The 16,405-nt window shown below is 43.0% G+C and overlaps 1 protein-coding gene across 2 annotated transcripts in view; it reads right to left on the bottom strand.

Annotated features, from left to right (window-relative positions):
• The window catches only part of MYOM2 (myomesin 2), a 226,877-nt gene that overhangs the window by 99,799 nt on the left and 110,673 nt on the right, over positions 1–16,405 (bottom strand). For both annotated transcript variants that reach the window (XM_063916675.1, XM_063916676.1), the window contains one exon: positions 12,078–12,265. In XM_063916675.1, coding sequence (XP_063772745.1) covers positions 12,078–12,265 — 188 coding nt within the window. The remainder of the gene's footprint in view (positions 1–12,077; positions 12,266–16,405) is intronic.

The following is a 16,405-nucleotide window of genomic DNA, read 5'->3' as shown; positions in this document are numbered from 1 at the left end:
TATGAGCTTCAGACACTGGAAGTCATTCCGAGATGATCGTAACTGTGCTAAATTCAGCACAGCTACAATCATTCACACTGGCATGTGGGGGGACGCCCAGCACAGGGATATCCCGCCCCGCATGTCAGTGCCGTCCCACCCCCCCACACCCGCAGAAGTGCAAAGGCATCGCACAGCGGCGATGCATTTGCACTTCAAGAGTAGCTCCCGGCCAGCGCAGCTTTAGCGTGCTGGCCGGGAGCTACTCATCGCTCCCTGGCCCGCAGTGGCTGCGTCTGACGTCATGCAGCCGCTGTGGCCCAACCCCCCATTTGATCCGGCCACGCCGGCGTCGGCCGGACCGCGCCCACGAAATGGCGGCCAAACGCCGCCTTTCCACCCCCCCGCCCAGCGACCTCCTCTGCCTGTCAATCAGGTAGAGGCGATCGTAGCGGCCATGACGGCCTCCAGCCGTCTGGCATGTGCCGGTGCACTGCAGCGCCGGCGCATGCACAGTTCTGACCCGATCGCACCGCTGTGATAAACTGCAGCGTGCGATCGGGTCAGAATGACCCCCACTGTCTCTAAACCTTGCGACCCCTTGCACTTGCAATTCATTATCCAACTGCCATTACTAACGTGAACAAATCATCATAACACAACAGTCTACAATAAAACCCATATAGAATACTATCAAAATAGCTTAAGTGCTATATTGTGTAAGTTATCCTCAATTAATTAGCAAATTTTCAAAAGTCATTGACAGAATCATCATTAATGAGCCATGTTACTTTGTGCGTACTCAAAATTGATAAATTCAGTTTCCAAAATTCCAGATTTGAACAATTTTGTTGCAAGATGGGGACATCCTGGGGATACATCTACATACATTTGGTATAAGTATGACAAATTGTGTAACCTGTGTTAATTTTTTAATAAAGTAACTGAATCACCATGCTGTGGTAACGGAATCACCAGGTGGGTAATGAACATGGCAAACTTTTATATAAAACTAAAATTTTAGGTAATATCTCAAAATCTTAATAAATAATCAAACTTTTTTACTTTTTCGGTAACGGAATCACCTTTACAATTGTACATTTTAATTTAACCATATCATGGAGAGAAAATTATTTATATATTTATTAATATTATATAATTTCATTGCTTATTATGCAAATGAATGAAAGCCTTTCCATAATATTGTTTTCAGTCAGTGAAGACTGATAGTTTAAAAAGCCCTAATTTGAAGTACAGGATCCCAAATCAAACTTATTTTTCTTTAATAGCAAAATAGAGCATTTTCGACTGATTAAATATGCCAACATTTCTGTACTTGTGTTGACTTTTATGTTTTAGGCTCTATGTCCATATTTTTATGGAATTGCTTATTATTTCAATATAAGTGTCCTTCACTCTCTAAGTCACTAAGAAGAATAGGATTTTTCTTTTTCTTTCCAGAATGTAGTTGCTGGGCACCCTCACTACAGGGCCTTCTAGAGGCTGTGCGATCAGATAGTTTCACCATGATACCCACTATTTTTGGTAGACACATTATCAGGCACTTATTTTCTGATAGATAGATAGATAGATAGATAGATAGATAGATAGATAGATAGATAGATAGATAGATAGTAGAGATGAGCGGGTTCGATTCTCAGAGAACCAAACCGTACTGAAATTCACCATTCCAGTCCGGTTCGGAGCCAGGCTCGGGTTTTCCCGCCTGACTCAGAAACCCGAGTGAGGCAAAACATCATCATCCCGCTGTCGGATTCTCGCGAGATTTGGATTCCATATAAGGAGCCGCGCTTCCCCACCATTTTCACTCCAGCATTGGAAAGTGTACAGAGAGGATGTGTCTCCGTTCTCTCAGTGTCCTCCGTGTCCGTGGCTTGTGCTGAATCTGTCCAGTCACAGTGCTACTGTCCTCTGCTGCCATATGTCCAGTGCTGTCCAGTGGTGCTGTGTTGTGCTGCATCAGTTCAGTGGTGGTGTGTTGTGCTGCATCAGTCACAGTGGTGGTGTCCTCTGCTGCCATATGTCCAGTGCTGTCCAGTGGTGCTGTGTTGTGCTGCATCAGTTCAGTGGTGGTGTGTTGTGCTGCATCAGTCACAGTGGTGGTGTCCTCTGCTGCCATATGTCCAGTGCTGTTCAGTGGTGCTGTGTTGTGCAGCATCAGTTCAGTGGTGGTGTGTTGTGCTGCATAAGTCACAGTGGTGGTGTCCTCTGCTGCCATATGTCCAGTGCTGTCCAGTGGTGCTGTGTTGTGCTGCATCAGTTCAGTGGTGGTGTGTTGTGCTGCATCAGTCACAGTGGTGGTGTCCTCTGCTGCCATATGTCCAGTGCTGTCCAGTGTTGCTGTGTTGTGCTGCATCAGTTCAGTGGTGGTGTGTTGTGCCGCATCAGTCACAGTGGTGGTGTCCTCTGCTGCCATATGTCCAGTGCTGCTGTATAATAAGTCCCTTACAGTGTTGCTGTGTTGTCCTGCATCAGACCAGTGGTAGTGTCCTGTGCATCAGTCAGTCCAGTGACCATTTACAGTGATGGTGTCATCTGCTGCCATATGCCCAGTGCTACTGTAAAATAATATGTGTTGTCCTGCATCAGACCAGTGCTAGTGTCCTGTGCATCAGTCAGTCCATTGAACATTCACAGTGGTGGTGTCCTCTGCTGCCATATGTCCAGTGCTGCTGTATAATAAGTCACTTACAGTGTTGCTGTGTTGTCCTGCATCAGACCAGTGGTAGTGTCCTAGCCATCAGTCATTCCAGTGACCAGGCAGTCACAGTGGTATACGCTGATGCTATATGTCCACTGCTACAGTATTATAATAATAATAATAATAATAATAATAATAATAACAACCACAAGTCCCTCACAATGTTGCTATGTTGTGCTGCATCAGACCAGTGGTAGTGTCCTGTCTCATCAGTCATTCCAGTGACCAGGCAGTCACAGTGGTATACGCTGCTGCTATATTCCACTGCTGCCGTATAATAATAATAATAATAATAATAACAACAAGTCCCTCACAGTGTTGCTGTGTTGTGCTGCATCAGACCAGTGGTAGTGTCCTGTCTCATCAGTCATTCCAGTGACCAGGCAGTCACAGTGGTATATGCTGCTGCTATATGTCCACTGCTGCCATATTATAATAATAATAATAACAAGTCCCTTACAGTGTTGCTGTGTTGTACTGCATCAGAACAGTAGTAGTGTCCTGGCTATCAGCCATCAGTCATTCCTGTGCCACATATTGTGTTATATAACTCCAGAAACATAATGGAGAACAAAAATTTGGAGGATAAAATAGTGAAAGATCAAGAACCACTTCCTCCTAGTGCTGAAGCTGCTGCCACTAGCCATGACATAGATGATGAAATGCCATCAACGTCGTCTGCCAAGGCCGATGACCAATGTGATAGTAGAGGTCATGTAAAATCCAAAAAGCCAAAGTTCAGTAAAAAGACCCAAAAAAAGAAATTTAAATGGTCTAAGGAGAAACGTACACTTGCCAATATGCCATTAATGACATGGAGTGGCAAGGAATGGCTGAGGCGCAGGCCTATGTTCATTACTAGTGGTTTAGCTTCACATGACGATGGAAGCCCTCATCCTCCCGCTAGAAAATGTAAAAGCGTTAAGCTGGAAAAAGCACAGAAAAGAACTGTGCGTTCTGAGATGGTATCACAAATCCCCAAGGAGAGTCCAAGTGTGTTGGCGGTTGCGATACCTGACCTTCCCAACACTGGACGGGAAGAGGTGGCTCCTTCCACAATTTGCATGCCCCCTGCAAGTGCTGGAAGGATCACCTACAGTCCAGTTCCTGATATTGAAATTGAAGATGTCACTGTTGAAGTACACCAGGATGAGGATATGGGTGTTGCTGGCGCTGAGGAGGAAGTTGGCGATGAGGATTCTGATGGTGATGTGGTTTGTTTAAGTTAGGCACCGGGGGAGACACCTGTTGTCCTTGGGATAAAGAAGCCCATTGTGATGCCTGGGCAAACTACCAAAAAAGCCATGTCTTCGGTGTGGAATTATTTCTCCACAAATCCAAACAACAGGTGTCAAGCTATCTGTTGCCTCTGTAAATCTGTAATAAGTAGGGTTAAGGATGTTAACCACCTAGGAACATCCTCCCTTATACGTCACCTGCTGTGCATTCATCAGAAGTCAGTGTCAAGTTGTGAAACTTTGGGTAAGAGCGTAAGCAGTCCACTGACACCTAAATCCCTTCTTCCTCCTGTACCCAAGCTCCTGCAAGCCACACCACCAACTCCCCCAATGTCATCCGGAACGTCCATAGTCCTGCAGGCCATGTCACTGTCAAGACTGAGGAGTCCTCTCCTAACCGGGATTCCTCCGAAAGATCCTTGAGTGGTATGCCTGCTGTTGCTGCCGCTGCTGTGGTTGCTGCTGGGAGTCGATCGTCATCCCAGAAGGGAAGTCGGAAGACCACTTGTACTACTTCCAGTAAGCAATTGACTGTCCAACAGTCCTTAGTGAGGAAGATGAAATATGACAGCAGTCATCCTTTTGCAAAGCGGATAACCGATGCCTTGACAGCTATGTTGGTGTTAGACGTGCATCCGGTATCCACCATTAGTTCAGTGGGAGTTAGAGAATTGTTTGAGGTACTGTGTCTCCGGTATCAAATCCCATCTAGGTTCCACTTTTCTAAGCAGGTGATACCGAGAATGTACACAGACGTCAGAAAAAGAGTCACCAGTGTCCTACAAAATGTGGTTGTATCCAATGTCCACTTAACCACGGACATGTGGACAAGTGGTACAGGGCAGACTAAGGACTATATGACTGTGACGGGTGTAGCATGGTATGCCGGCGGCCAGGCTCCCGGCGACCAGCATACCGCACCGGGAGCCCGACCGCCGGCATACCGACAGCGTGGTGAGTGCAAATGAGCCCCTTGCGGGCACGGTGGTGTGCTACGCATGCCACGCTATTTATTCTCCCTCCAGGGGGGTCGTGGACCCCCACAAGGGAGAAAATCTGTCGGTATGCCGGCTGTCGGGATTCCGGCGCTGGTATACTGTGTGCCGAGATCCTGACAGTTGGCAACCTGAAGACCACCCGACTGTGACAGCCCACTGGGTAGATGTATGGCCTCCCGCAGCAACAACAGCAGTGGCACCAGTAGCAGCATCTTGCAAACGCCAACTCGTTCTCTTGTTCTCTTGTTCTTAGGCAGGCTACGCTATGTATCACCGCTTTCCGTAAGAGGCACACTGCTGACAACCTCTTACGGAAACTGAGCAATATTATTTCAGAATAGCTTACCCCAATTGGACTCTCCTGGGGATTTGTGATATCGGACAATGCCACCAATATTGTGCGTGCATTACATCTGGGCAAATTCCAGCACATCCCATGTTTTGCACATACAATTAATTTGGTGGTGCAGAATTTTTTTGAAAAATGACAGGGGTGTGCAGGAGATGCTGTTGGTGGCCCAAAAAATTGCGGGCCACTTTCGGCATTCAGCTACCATGTGCCGAAGACTGGAGCGCCAGCAAACATGCCTGAACCTGCCCTGCCATCAACTAAAGCAAGAGGTGGTAACGAGGTGGAATTCAACACTCCATATGCTTCAGAGGATGGAAGAGCAGCAAAAGGCCATTCAAGCCTATAAATCCCCCTACGATATAGGCAAATGAGGGGTAATGCACCTGACTCAAGCACAGTGGAGAATGATTTTAGTCTTGTACAAGGTTATCCAACCCTTCGAATTTGCCACATGTGAAGTCAGTTCAGACACTGCCAGCTTGAGTCAGGTCCTTCCTCTCGTCAGGCTTTTGCAGAAGCAGCTGGAGAAATTGAGGGAGGAGCTAGAATGGAACGATTCCACAAAGTATGTGGGACTTGTGGATTGAGCCCTTCATTCGCTTTGCCAGGGTTCAATGGTGGTCAATCTGTTGAAATCAAAGCACTACATTTTGGCCACCGTGCTCAATCCTAAATTAAAAGCCTACGTTGTATCTCTCTTTCTGGCAGACACAAGTGTGCAGAGGTGCAAAGACCTGCTGGTGAGTAAATTGTCAACTTAAGCGGAACGTGACCCGTCAACAGCTCATCCTTCAATTTCTCCTGCCACTGGAGCTGCAAAGAAAAGGATAAGATTTCCTAGACCACCCGCTGGTGGTGATGCAGGGCAGTCAGGAGTGAAAGCTGACATCTGGTCCGGACTGAAGGACCTTCCAACAATTACTGACATGTCTACCATCACTGCATATGATTCTGTCACCATTGAAAGAATGGTGGAGGATTATATGAGTGACAGCACCCAAGTAGGCATGTCAGACAGTCCGTATGTATACTGGCAGGAAAAAGAGGCAATTTGGATGCCCTTGCACAAACTGGCTTTATTTTACCTAATTGCCCCCCCTCCAGTGTGTACTCTGAAAGAGTGTTTAGTGCAGCCGGTAACCTTGTCAGTGATCGGCGCAGGATGTTACTTCCACTAAAATGTGGAGAAGATGGTGTTCAGCAAAATGAATTATAAATTCCTCCGGGAAGACCTTTACCAGCAATTGCCTCCAGAAAGTACACAGGGACCTGTGATGGTGGATTCCAGTGGGGACGAATTAATACTCTGTGAGGAGGAGGATGTGCACAGTGAAAAGGGTGAGGAATCGGAGGATGAGGTCGACATCTTGCCTCTTTGTGCAAGGAGAGATTGATTGCTTATTTTTTGGTGGGGGCCCAAACAAACCAGTCATTTCAGCCACAGTCGTGTGGCAGACCCTGTAGCTGAAATGATTGGTTTGTTAAAGTGTGCATGTCCTGTTTATAGAACATAAGGGTGGGAGGGCCCAAGGACAATTCCATCTTGCACCTCTTTTTCTTCTTTGCATCATGTGCTGTTTGGAGACTAGTTTTTTTAAGTGCCATCCTGTCTATAACTGCAGTATCACCCCTAGATGGGCCAGGTGTTTGTGCTGCACACTTGTGTCGCTTAGCTTAGTCATCCAGCTACCTCATTGCACCACTTTTTTTTCTTTGCATCATGTGCTGTTTGGGGCCTATTTTTTCAATCTGCCATCCTGTCTGCCACTGCAGTGCCACTCCTAGATGGGCCAGGTGTTTGTGCCTCACACTTGTGTCGCTTAGCTTAGTCATACAGCCACCTCGGTGCAACCTATTGGCATAAAAACAATATTGTGATGTGTTAGGTGTACAGAATAGACTGGAAATGAGTGGAAATGAATGTTATTGAGGTTAATAATACCGTAGGATCAAAATTACCCCCAAATTTTGTGATTTTAGCTGTTTTTATGTTTTTTCAAAAATCATCCAGATCCAAAACCAAAACACGAAAGGGTGGCTTTGGCAAAACCAAGCAAAGTGGAATTGGAACCAAAACCACAACATGAAAAATGCCAGCCGCACATCTCTAATAGATAAATACATCTTTGCTGCAACCAGGCCAACAGACTCTCTTGTCACAATATGTACCTTGAGTCTGCTAGTATTGGGCCTTTTTTTTATTTATTCACAACGTGGCTAGGATGCACAGGAAGACTGTGCTTTTTAATTTGATATGCAATACTTGTATTTCTGTGTGCGACTTAGGGGGTCATTCCGAGTTGATTGCTCGCTAGCAGTTTTTAGCAGTCATGCAAACGCTAAGCTGTCGCCCACTGGGAGTGTATTTTAGCTTAGCAGAAATGCGAACGAAAGGATCGAAGAACGGCTACAAAAAAATAATTGTGCAGTTTTAGAGTAGCTCCAGACCTACTCAGCGCTTGCGATCTCTTCAGACCATTCAGTTCCGGATATGACATCACAAACATGCCCTGCGTTTGGCCAGCTACGCCTGCGTTTTTCTTGGCACGCCTGCGTTTTTTAGAGCACTCCCTGAAAACGGTCAGTTGACACCCAGAAATGCCCACTTCGTGTCAATCACTCTGCAGCGGACATTGCGACTGAAAAGCTTCGCTAGACCTGGTGTAAAACTACATCGGCTGTTGTGAAAGTACGTTGTGCGCGTGCGCACTGCGCCGCATACGCAGAAGTGCCTTTTTTTACGTAATCGCAGAGCAGTGAACATTTTCAGCTAGTGATCAACTCAGAATGACACCTTTAGTCTCTGAATCTGCGTACGAAGTGCTACCATGCAATGGCCTTGGCTTTTTTTCATTACAAGTTTCATTTTGCTCCATATACAGACTCAGTCTCAGATAGTTGCAAAAGTGTTGCATAGCAAATTAATTAGCACAGTCTCCTCATGCATCCAAGATGTTAGTTCTCCAAGATGTTTGGAACAACCTCCCTGCCAAGTTCCCTCAAAAACTGTGTGCAAGTGTACCTAGAAGATTTGATGCTGTTTTGAAGGCAAAGGGTGGTCACACCTGTTTGTTCAGTTTGCGTGTGTGTGTGTGTGTGTGTGTGTGTGTGTGTGTGTGTGTGTGTGTGTGTGTGTGTGTGTGTGAGTGTATAGATAGATAGATAGATAGATAGATAGATAGATAGATAGATAGATAGATAAAATAATTCCAGTAGCTGCCAACTGATGTTAATAGAGTATTAATGGCATAAATCATGTGTATTATTGTATGCAAAACTAGATACACCTTTTTTTCTTTTATTCAATTAAATAAGGAAATATAGAATTAACCAGGACCCTTGGAATTTGCAGTGCAATTTTACAATAATACATAATTACAGTAAAAAAATTGAAAGGATTAAATACTGAGGAAACTATTAGATTTGTAAAGAGCTGTTGAAGAGATAAAGATTCATCACTGTGAGATAGAGTAAGCTCTAAAATAATTGTGTGAAAGTACTATTAGATCTGCTTTGTCCAAATTACTTGCAGATGTAATTTGTTTCATAAGCGCACAATGGTATATTATCTCATTGAATACTGACAGATTGATGACTGCTAAAATCTACTAGTTACTGTATTTGTGGCATATGAACTCTAAATGCATCAGTCTGTCATCTAAAGAGTACCACAATTGTGTTCAATCCCATTAAAATGAAAGTGCTCTTTCAAGTTGCCTTCAGTTTTATATTGTACAAAACAGCTTGAATCTGAAATGTGTTTCATTTTAAATATCACACACAGTGTATACTGTATACTCTACTTTGCAAGTCTAGGTTCCTATAACTTCAGCTACCCAGAATACATGAAATCCAAATCCATGTCAACCCAGATAAATCAATTGCCAGTGAAGAATGAGAGTGAGATTTAGGTCAGATAATAGAAAGGACTCTAATGTAGGACAAGAACTTGAAGATCCACTCTGAAGACAGTGGCAGTTTGAGATCTGACCGTGGTAAATTTTTCAAAACATAACGCATCTGATCAGTGAGGACAGAAACAGTATGATGGGATGGATGGGATGCCGTCGTTCATAATACCGACAGCGGCATCCCGACCATCAGAATCCCAATGCCCCCTGAAAAGGACCCTAACCCTCCGTTGCCCCCTACCCTAGCCCTCCCTTGTGGGTGCCTAAACCTAACCCACCGCTGGTGGTGCCTAACCCTCCCGAGTGGTGCCTAACCCTAACCCTCCCTTCCCTGCTGCTTAAACCTAACTCTCCCCATTTGGTGCCTACCTCTAACCTCCCCTCTTAAGTGCCTAACCCTAATGGTACCTAAGCCTACATTTCTCGTCCCTGCACCCTAACCCCCATTTTCATGCCTAAACAAAACCTTTTTCCCCCCCTCCCCCGCGACAGGAAGCCAGAGTGTCCCACAGGAAGATCAATCGGGATTCCGTCTGTCTGTATTTTGATGTCGGGATGCCGAGCGCCGTTGGGATTTAGACACCAGTGTTATGGCGTCCTTTTGGGATTCCGGCATTGGTATATCGACCACCGGATCCCATCCTTCGTAATATTAACTGCATCCCTAATAAACACTCGATGACATGTACTTCATGTGTGTTTAACTTTATTTAATAAATTGGAGCTATACCTGGGTGTTTTTGGTTTAGGTTTTATATAATTTCAGTAGCAGAAGATCAGGATAATAATATTATTTAATGGTAGAGGAGCAGGATTAAGATGTTTTGTATGCAAAGGGACTCCTATATATACTGTATATATATATATATATATATATATATATATCACCGTTTCTGGGTCTGGCACTCCTCAATCCCACAGGGTATTTGCTCCGGTGCCCTCCTTAAGCGGGAATCGCTCAATGTATAGTGTGTAGAAGGCGGCACTCAGAGACTTTCACAAATTCTGTAACGTGCTTTTAATGTGCGTCAACGTTTCGGGAGATGTACTCCCTTCCTCAGGACACAGCAAACAATATATATAATATATATAATAATTACAGACAGGAATGAGCTCGTGTAGCAGGCATTGGAGCAACATTAAGAGACAAGCTGGAACTGAGGTACAGGTAGACAAACAGAAAAAAAACTATAATACCTGGACAAAAAATGAATAATCTGCTATCTTGCAGCATTCACAATGAGATTTAAACAGGCAGTCCAATTTTGCACTTTGTACCACCATGACCTTAGTTATCAGCTGACCAACTATTTAAGTTGCCATATCCTTACCCCTAGATGAAGTACTCACCACAGCATGGTGGACATTTGGGGAAGAGGACACTGGAAAGGGGCTAAATTAATGGGCAGCAGAGGGGGAAAAGATGGGTGAGACCACAGGACAAAAAGCAAGATGCTGAGTTAAGTAATCACTTGGCACACTATAGGAACTGTCAACTGTAGTAGTGTAAGTGTCCGTATGTAATCAGCTAACCAGGAGCAGTGCTTCTAGACGTTATCATTACCGTTGCATATTGTTGCACCAGAAAGACAACTAAAAGGCATATCTGCGGATGTGTCCATGACTAATTGTGTGGAATTCAATTGTTTGAAAAGTCGGCTGGGTGTCTGTTTTTCCTGTCTATTAGATAGGAAAAAAACAGACTCCCAACTGACTTTTCAAACAATTGAATACCCCCCCCCCCCATTGTGTCACATTTACATGAACATAATTTTATTGAAATCATCCCATGTGGCCCACCCTTTTTCACCTCATCAAACATAAGGAGATGCAAGTCTCAGATATATGCATATATATATATATATATATATATATAGACAAATGCATATGAATTTCCGGTGTATGGGCACAGTTCAGAAGTGCGAATTTTACCAAGAAAAAAGTCCTATGTCTGACTTTTAAATGAGCCCTATGGTGTTTATATATTATTCTACAGTATTTGTATTTTTCTTGAAATTATGCCAAGATATAACTTTTGATTTAGCATTTGGTAGAAAATATCTGCTGCAACAATTTATAGATGTATTTGTACATTCAAGCAGGAATGTTAGAGCAGAACAGACAAGACAAAAGCTGTAAATTCTTGCAATAGCCAAGCAAAGTATTGTAAATATGCCATTTTATGTTTTATAGTAAACAAAATACATTGCTTTTATAGTAATTGTATTTTTATGTCATAAAATGTAGGGTACCTATTTGATTTTAGTGACACATATAAGTGGGTTTTAGGTGTACGTAGATTATCAATGATTAATTGTATTAATAAATTATATTAATAAATATGTATTAGCTTTAAAGTTTAAGATAACCACATTTTGGTCTATTCAATTGTAGTTGAAAATTCTAAAAACAGCAAATTCCGACATTTTTAGGTCGAATCTTGATTAGACCTATTGATTTGTGACACAGTTTTTCTGACTTGTCGGAAAACACGGGGATCAGTGAATTAGCCGCTGATCCATGTGTTTTCGTCGAATTTGTGGCCAAATTCAACAGGTTTTTGGTTCATTTTCGACAATGTCATTCCGACTTTAAAAAAGTCGGATTGACATTGTCGAAAACAGCCAAATTAGTCGGATTTGGCCTCAAATTGAATACTGAACTGTCGTATCCTTTCCGTCGGAAAGGATCCGACAGTAATTGAATAGACCCCATTATGTCTAAACGTTTCACGTTATGAAATATTTAGAAATTGGATTTTTTCCAGAAGTATATTAACATATCTTTGCAGAAGTATATTGACATAGTGTTGTACTGTGTATGCTTTTTAAAATATTAAAACACAAAGCTTAATACAGAAGATACACAGATACCAACCTTGTAAATTCTTTGTTGAACTTGGCTGGAATTCACTTCATGCCAGTTAAGATGATTAGCTTCCCGCTTATCGATGTAGTATCCAGTGATATTGGCTCCACCTGTGAATTTGGGCAATTTCCAGCCTAAAGTCAGTGAATGGCCATCACAATTCAGGAGGGTAATTCCGTATGGATGGGATGGAGTTGCTGTAAGAAAGAAAGTTCTATAGTATCACTTGTCATTAGTATGATCTATAGAGCACTATAGGATGAAGGCATTGTAACAGCCATTGCTGCCATTGATAGTAAATACACGTAGTTATACATATACATGTAGAAATAATTTGAAAATTATAAATCTAGCTTATGAAAGAAAGAAATTTGCGAATTGAAAACATTAGCCAAAAGAGTCTATATTCTAGTGGTCCAATCAGAAACATTTGCATTCTCTCACTTGAAACCACCAATAAGGACTCAATAGAGTTGAATTCTGCAAATGGGTGTTATTATTCAATTATTACTACTGTAGTTGTCTCAATCACAGATCTACAGTTTTTGGTTCCCCTAGGAAGCTGCTGTTCTACCACCCTAATGTCTCCGACCGTTGCTTCATGATCACCCTAGAGTTTTATTAACCTAGTAGTACTAAAAAAAATACATTTAATTAAAAATACAAATGTTGAATTACAGACCATTTTCAATAAAGGGGCCCATAGATCTGTAACTGACTACCAAAATTACCTGGTCCCCATGGAATCAGGATCAGCAAATTGGGGATTTTTAACATATAGAATTTTTCCAATTCCCAGACAGATTGCCGATCAACGATGGTTGGGGATCGGCAGTTTTGATCGGTGTATCGACAAATCGGGGGAAATGTGTCACTAATGTATGGACCAAAGTTGAAAGTTATCACACAAAGATGCAACGGGAGATGTACCAAGCCTTGCAGAGAGATAATTTGGATAAGTTGCCCAAATCAACCAATCAACTTCTAACTGTAATTTCATACACTGTGCTAGATAAATGACAGATGCTGTTTGATTGCTTTGTCTCCCTCCAAGGCTTGATACATCTGCCCCACAGTGAGAGCTAGCTGTGAGGATGACGGTATTAGTGCAAGTGATTCAATTGTGAATAAAATTACATTTATAAATATTCTAAAGTGTCTCTGGAGCTCATTTGATTTTAAGACAGAAAAAAAAATAATGTGATGTGTTAATCTAACGTCTACATTATGCTTTTAGCAGTCAAGTTGATACTGTATTTAACTTTATTTTAGTTATTTACAAAAATGTTTTATTACAATACAATTCTTACTTACTTACTTACTTACTTACTAACCAATGGCATTTTTTCTTAATATACATAGACTAAAAAAATTCTCCTTTGTGTGAGAGGTTGTATTTCTGTATTATTCTGATCATTATTATTAGTTTCATTATTATTACATATTTGTTTATGAAATTGCATCTGCTATTCAATATTCTGTAAAATACATACTGTGGCGAAAATTGATAGGTATAATTGAATTTTGTGGCTATGCAATCGTAATGTGAGAACTCCTCTTCTGTATTAAGGAAAATACATTAAATAAGGTTTTGTGATAGCAAACCGTTAACAAAAAAAGAGCCAGTGAACAGTGAAGTGAACAGTCGATGTGAACATGCTTTATAGCAGAACCTACCATGTGGAATACCTCCTCCTAAAACAATGAAATTGAAAGGAATTTTATATTAAAGAAATTACAGTTCTATTTTAAAACCACATTTTTGCAATAGTCAGGCTGTCCATGAAACAACTATTAAACATACAGTATAAAACAAATTAAATAAGTTACCTAACAGACATATAAATAAAGTTTGCACACCAGCTACAGTATTTTAGGCAAAGTGGATCCTACTGTTTGCTTTTCAGTAGCTGTAAAACCATAAAAGCTAACATGTATAAAAATAAAACTCTGTATACAGTAGGCAAAGTATTTTCAGTATTGATAACTTACAAAATCCTTGAAAATAGGAATTTAATACCTACTGGTAATTCCTTTTCTCATAGATTGTAGTGGATACTGGGGAACTGTACTTTTGTACCATGGGGTATAGATCGGGTCCACTGGAGCCTGGCACTTTAAAAACCTTTAGTGTGTGTATGTGTGTGCTGGCTCCTCCCCTCTATGCCCCTCCTACCAGACTCAGTCTAGGAAAATGTGACTGAGGAGACGGACATACCATGAGAGAAGAAAACAGGTACAACAGCAGTTAGTCACTAAGCCAATACACAACCATAACTGAAAAGGAGGGTGCTAACCAGAACAGAGGATAGCAACACCAACCTAACCAGGATAGCACAGCTATCCCAACAACATAAGAGGACCACAACGGTGGGCCAACCAAACACTTACTCAGGTAAGCAGGAATCAAAACACTGAGGCGGGCGCCCAGTATCCACTAAAGACTACGAGAAAAGGAATTACCGGTAGGTATTAAATTCCTATTTTTTCTAACATCCTAGTGGATACTGGGGAACTGTACTTTAGTACCATGGATCAGTGCTGAGACCACTCTAAAACTGTCTGACCAAACTGAAGGTCATCTTTGGCCAAGGTGTCGAACCTATAGAATTTCACAAAAGTGTTCGAACCAGACCAAGTAGCATCTCGGCACAACTGTAAGGCCGAGACAGGCAGGGCAGCCACCCAGGAAGAGCCCACCGATCTCGTCGAGTGGGCCTGAATAGACGTCAGCAAAGGCAGAGTCTGGGTTACAGTTGTGTTACCATTGATATCCAGTATTTCTACAGTTTCATCTTAAAGTCACAGTCGCAGTATTCCACAGTCTCAACTTAAAGCCACAGCTGCAGTATTATACAGTTTCCTCTTAAAGTCACAGTTGCAGTATTCCACATTCTCAACTTAAAGCCACAGGTGCAGTATTCTACAGTTTCATCTTAAAGTCACAGTTGCAATATTCTACCGACTCATCTTAAAGTCACAGCTACAGTGTTCTTCAGCCTTATCCTAAAGTCACAGCCACAGTCATCATTCTACTTTCAGTTGCGTTTCCAGTTATATCCGGTACCAGCCCGGACAACAGTTGCGTCCCAGTCTCACTGGTAACCAGCCCAGTTCTCAGTCTCACCAGTAACCAGTCCATCTTACTATCTCACCAGTAACCTCGAGTACATAAGCACCTACTCCTGTGACACTATATCCAGTTCAGTCTCAACTATACATTCATCATCCTGCTATCAAAGTCCCTGGTGATCCAGTGGTCAGGATACGGCTTCCTCTGCCGAGGCCCAGGTTCGATCCCTGGTCAGGGATTGCTCCTTCTTCTCACTGATTCCTACAGACCAGCCTAATATTCACGTAGTCCTCCAGTCGCCCGCACAGACTTCACTAACACCGGGTTTACAAAAACCACAGTCATGACAACAGTGGGTTGAGTTTTTGTAAGGCCAAAACAGCTTTTTATCTGCAGCGATGTCCATCAGTTTCAAAATGCAGTTTAAGCCATCTCTCAGGAAATTCCGTCCAGATCTATTAAGTCTATCATCTACTCTAAACCAGGCAATATTCATTAATACAAATTTTTAAATCAGGCAGAAAAAAAGGAAATTAAAAACAAATAATTGCCATAAATAATAAACAGGGCCGTAATATGTAGGGGTGTGCAAAACTCTGTGGGCTGCACCATCGCTGGCCGGATTATAGGATGGGTAAAAGGGGCGGTCATCCCGGGGCCCGGACACATTAGGGGCCACCACACACTGTCCCCAAGTCCGCTCTCAGATGTGGGTCTATCAGCGGTGGGCACTACTAATAATGAGTCTGACTGACTCATTATTAGTAGCTGCGGGCAGTCCCAGCAGCAACAAAGGAGACCGTGGAGAGGAGGGGGCCTTTCCCCACCCCGCTTCTCACCTTCGGCCCCTCCTTTCTGCTGTTGCCAGCGGGGACTGGCTTGCAATTGTGGCGTCAGATCCCCGGTCCCCCGCTACCATAGCTGCAGCCGCTCATCTCCCTTACCCTGCCAGTTGTTAGAAGACTCTGCCTCCCAAGTATGAAACATACTCACCATGTGGGCGGGTGTGCGGGTACTCTACCTGGGCCAGATAGTGGTGCCTGGCATGGACCCAGGTCCTGCTGCCCCTCCCCATTACCAGAAACCAGGGAGAGAGAGGACTTTGGGCAGGGAGAGAGGACTGACTTCTGCAGCTGCCTCTCTCCCCCCAGCCCAGTACATGGCACACGCTGCTGGGTGTCTGGCTGGGGAGAGATGCAGCATCAGAAATCAGTCCTCTCTCTGTATATATAAGCAACTTGTATAAATAAATATATATATATAT

The sequence above is a fragment of the Pseudophryne corroboree genome, chromosome 4 (assembly GCF_028390025.1).
Source record: "Pseudophryne corroboree isolate aPseCor3 chromosome 4, aPseCor3.hap2, whole genome shotgun sequence".
NCBI classification, from domain to species: Eukaryota; Metazoa; Chordata; class Amphibia; order Anura; family Myobatrachidae; genus Pseudophryne; species Pseudophryne corroboree.
The sequence above is the reverse complement of the archived record's forward strand: the minus strand, read 5'-3'. Positions and strand labels throughout refer to the sequence as shown.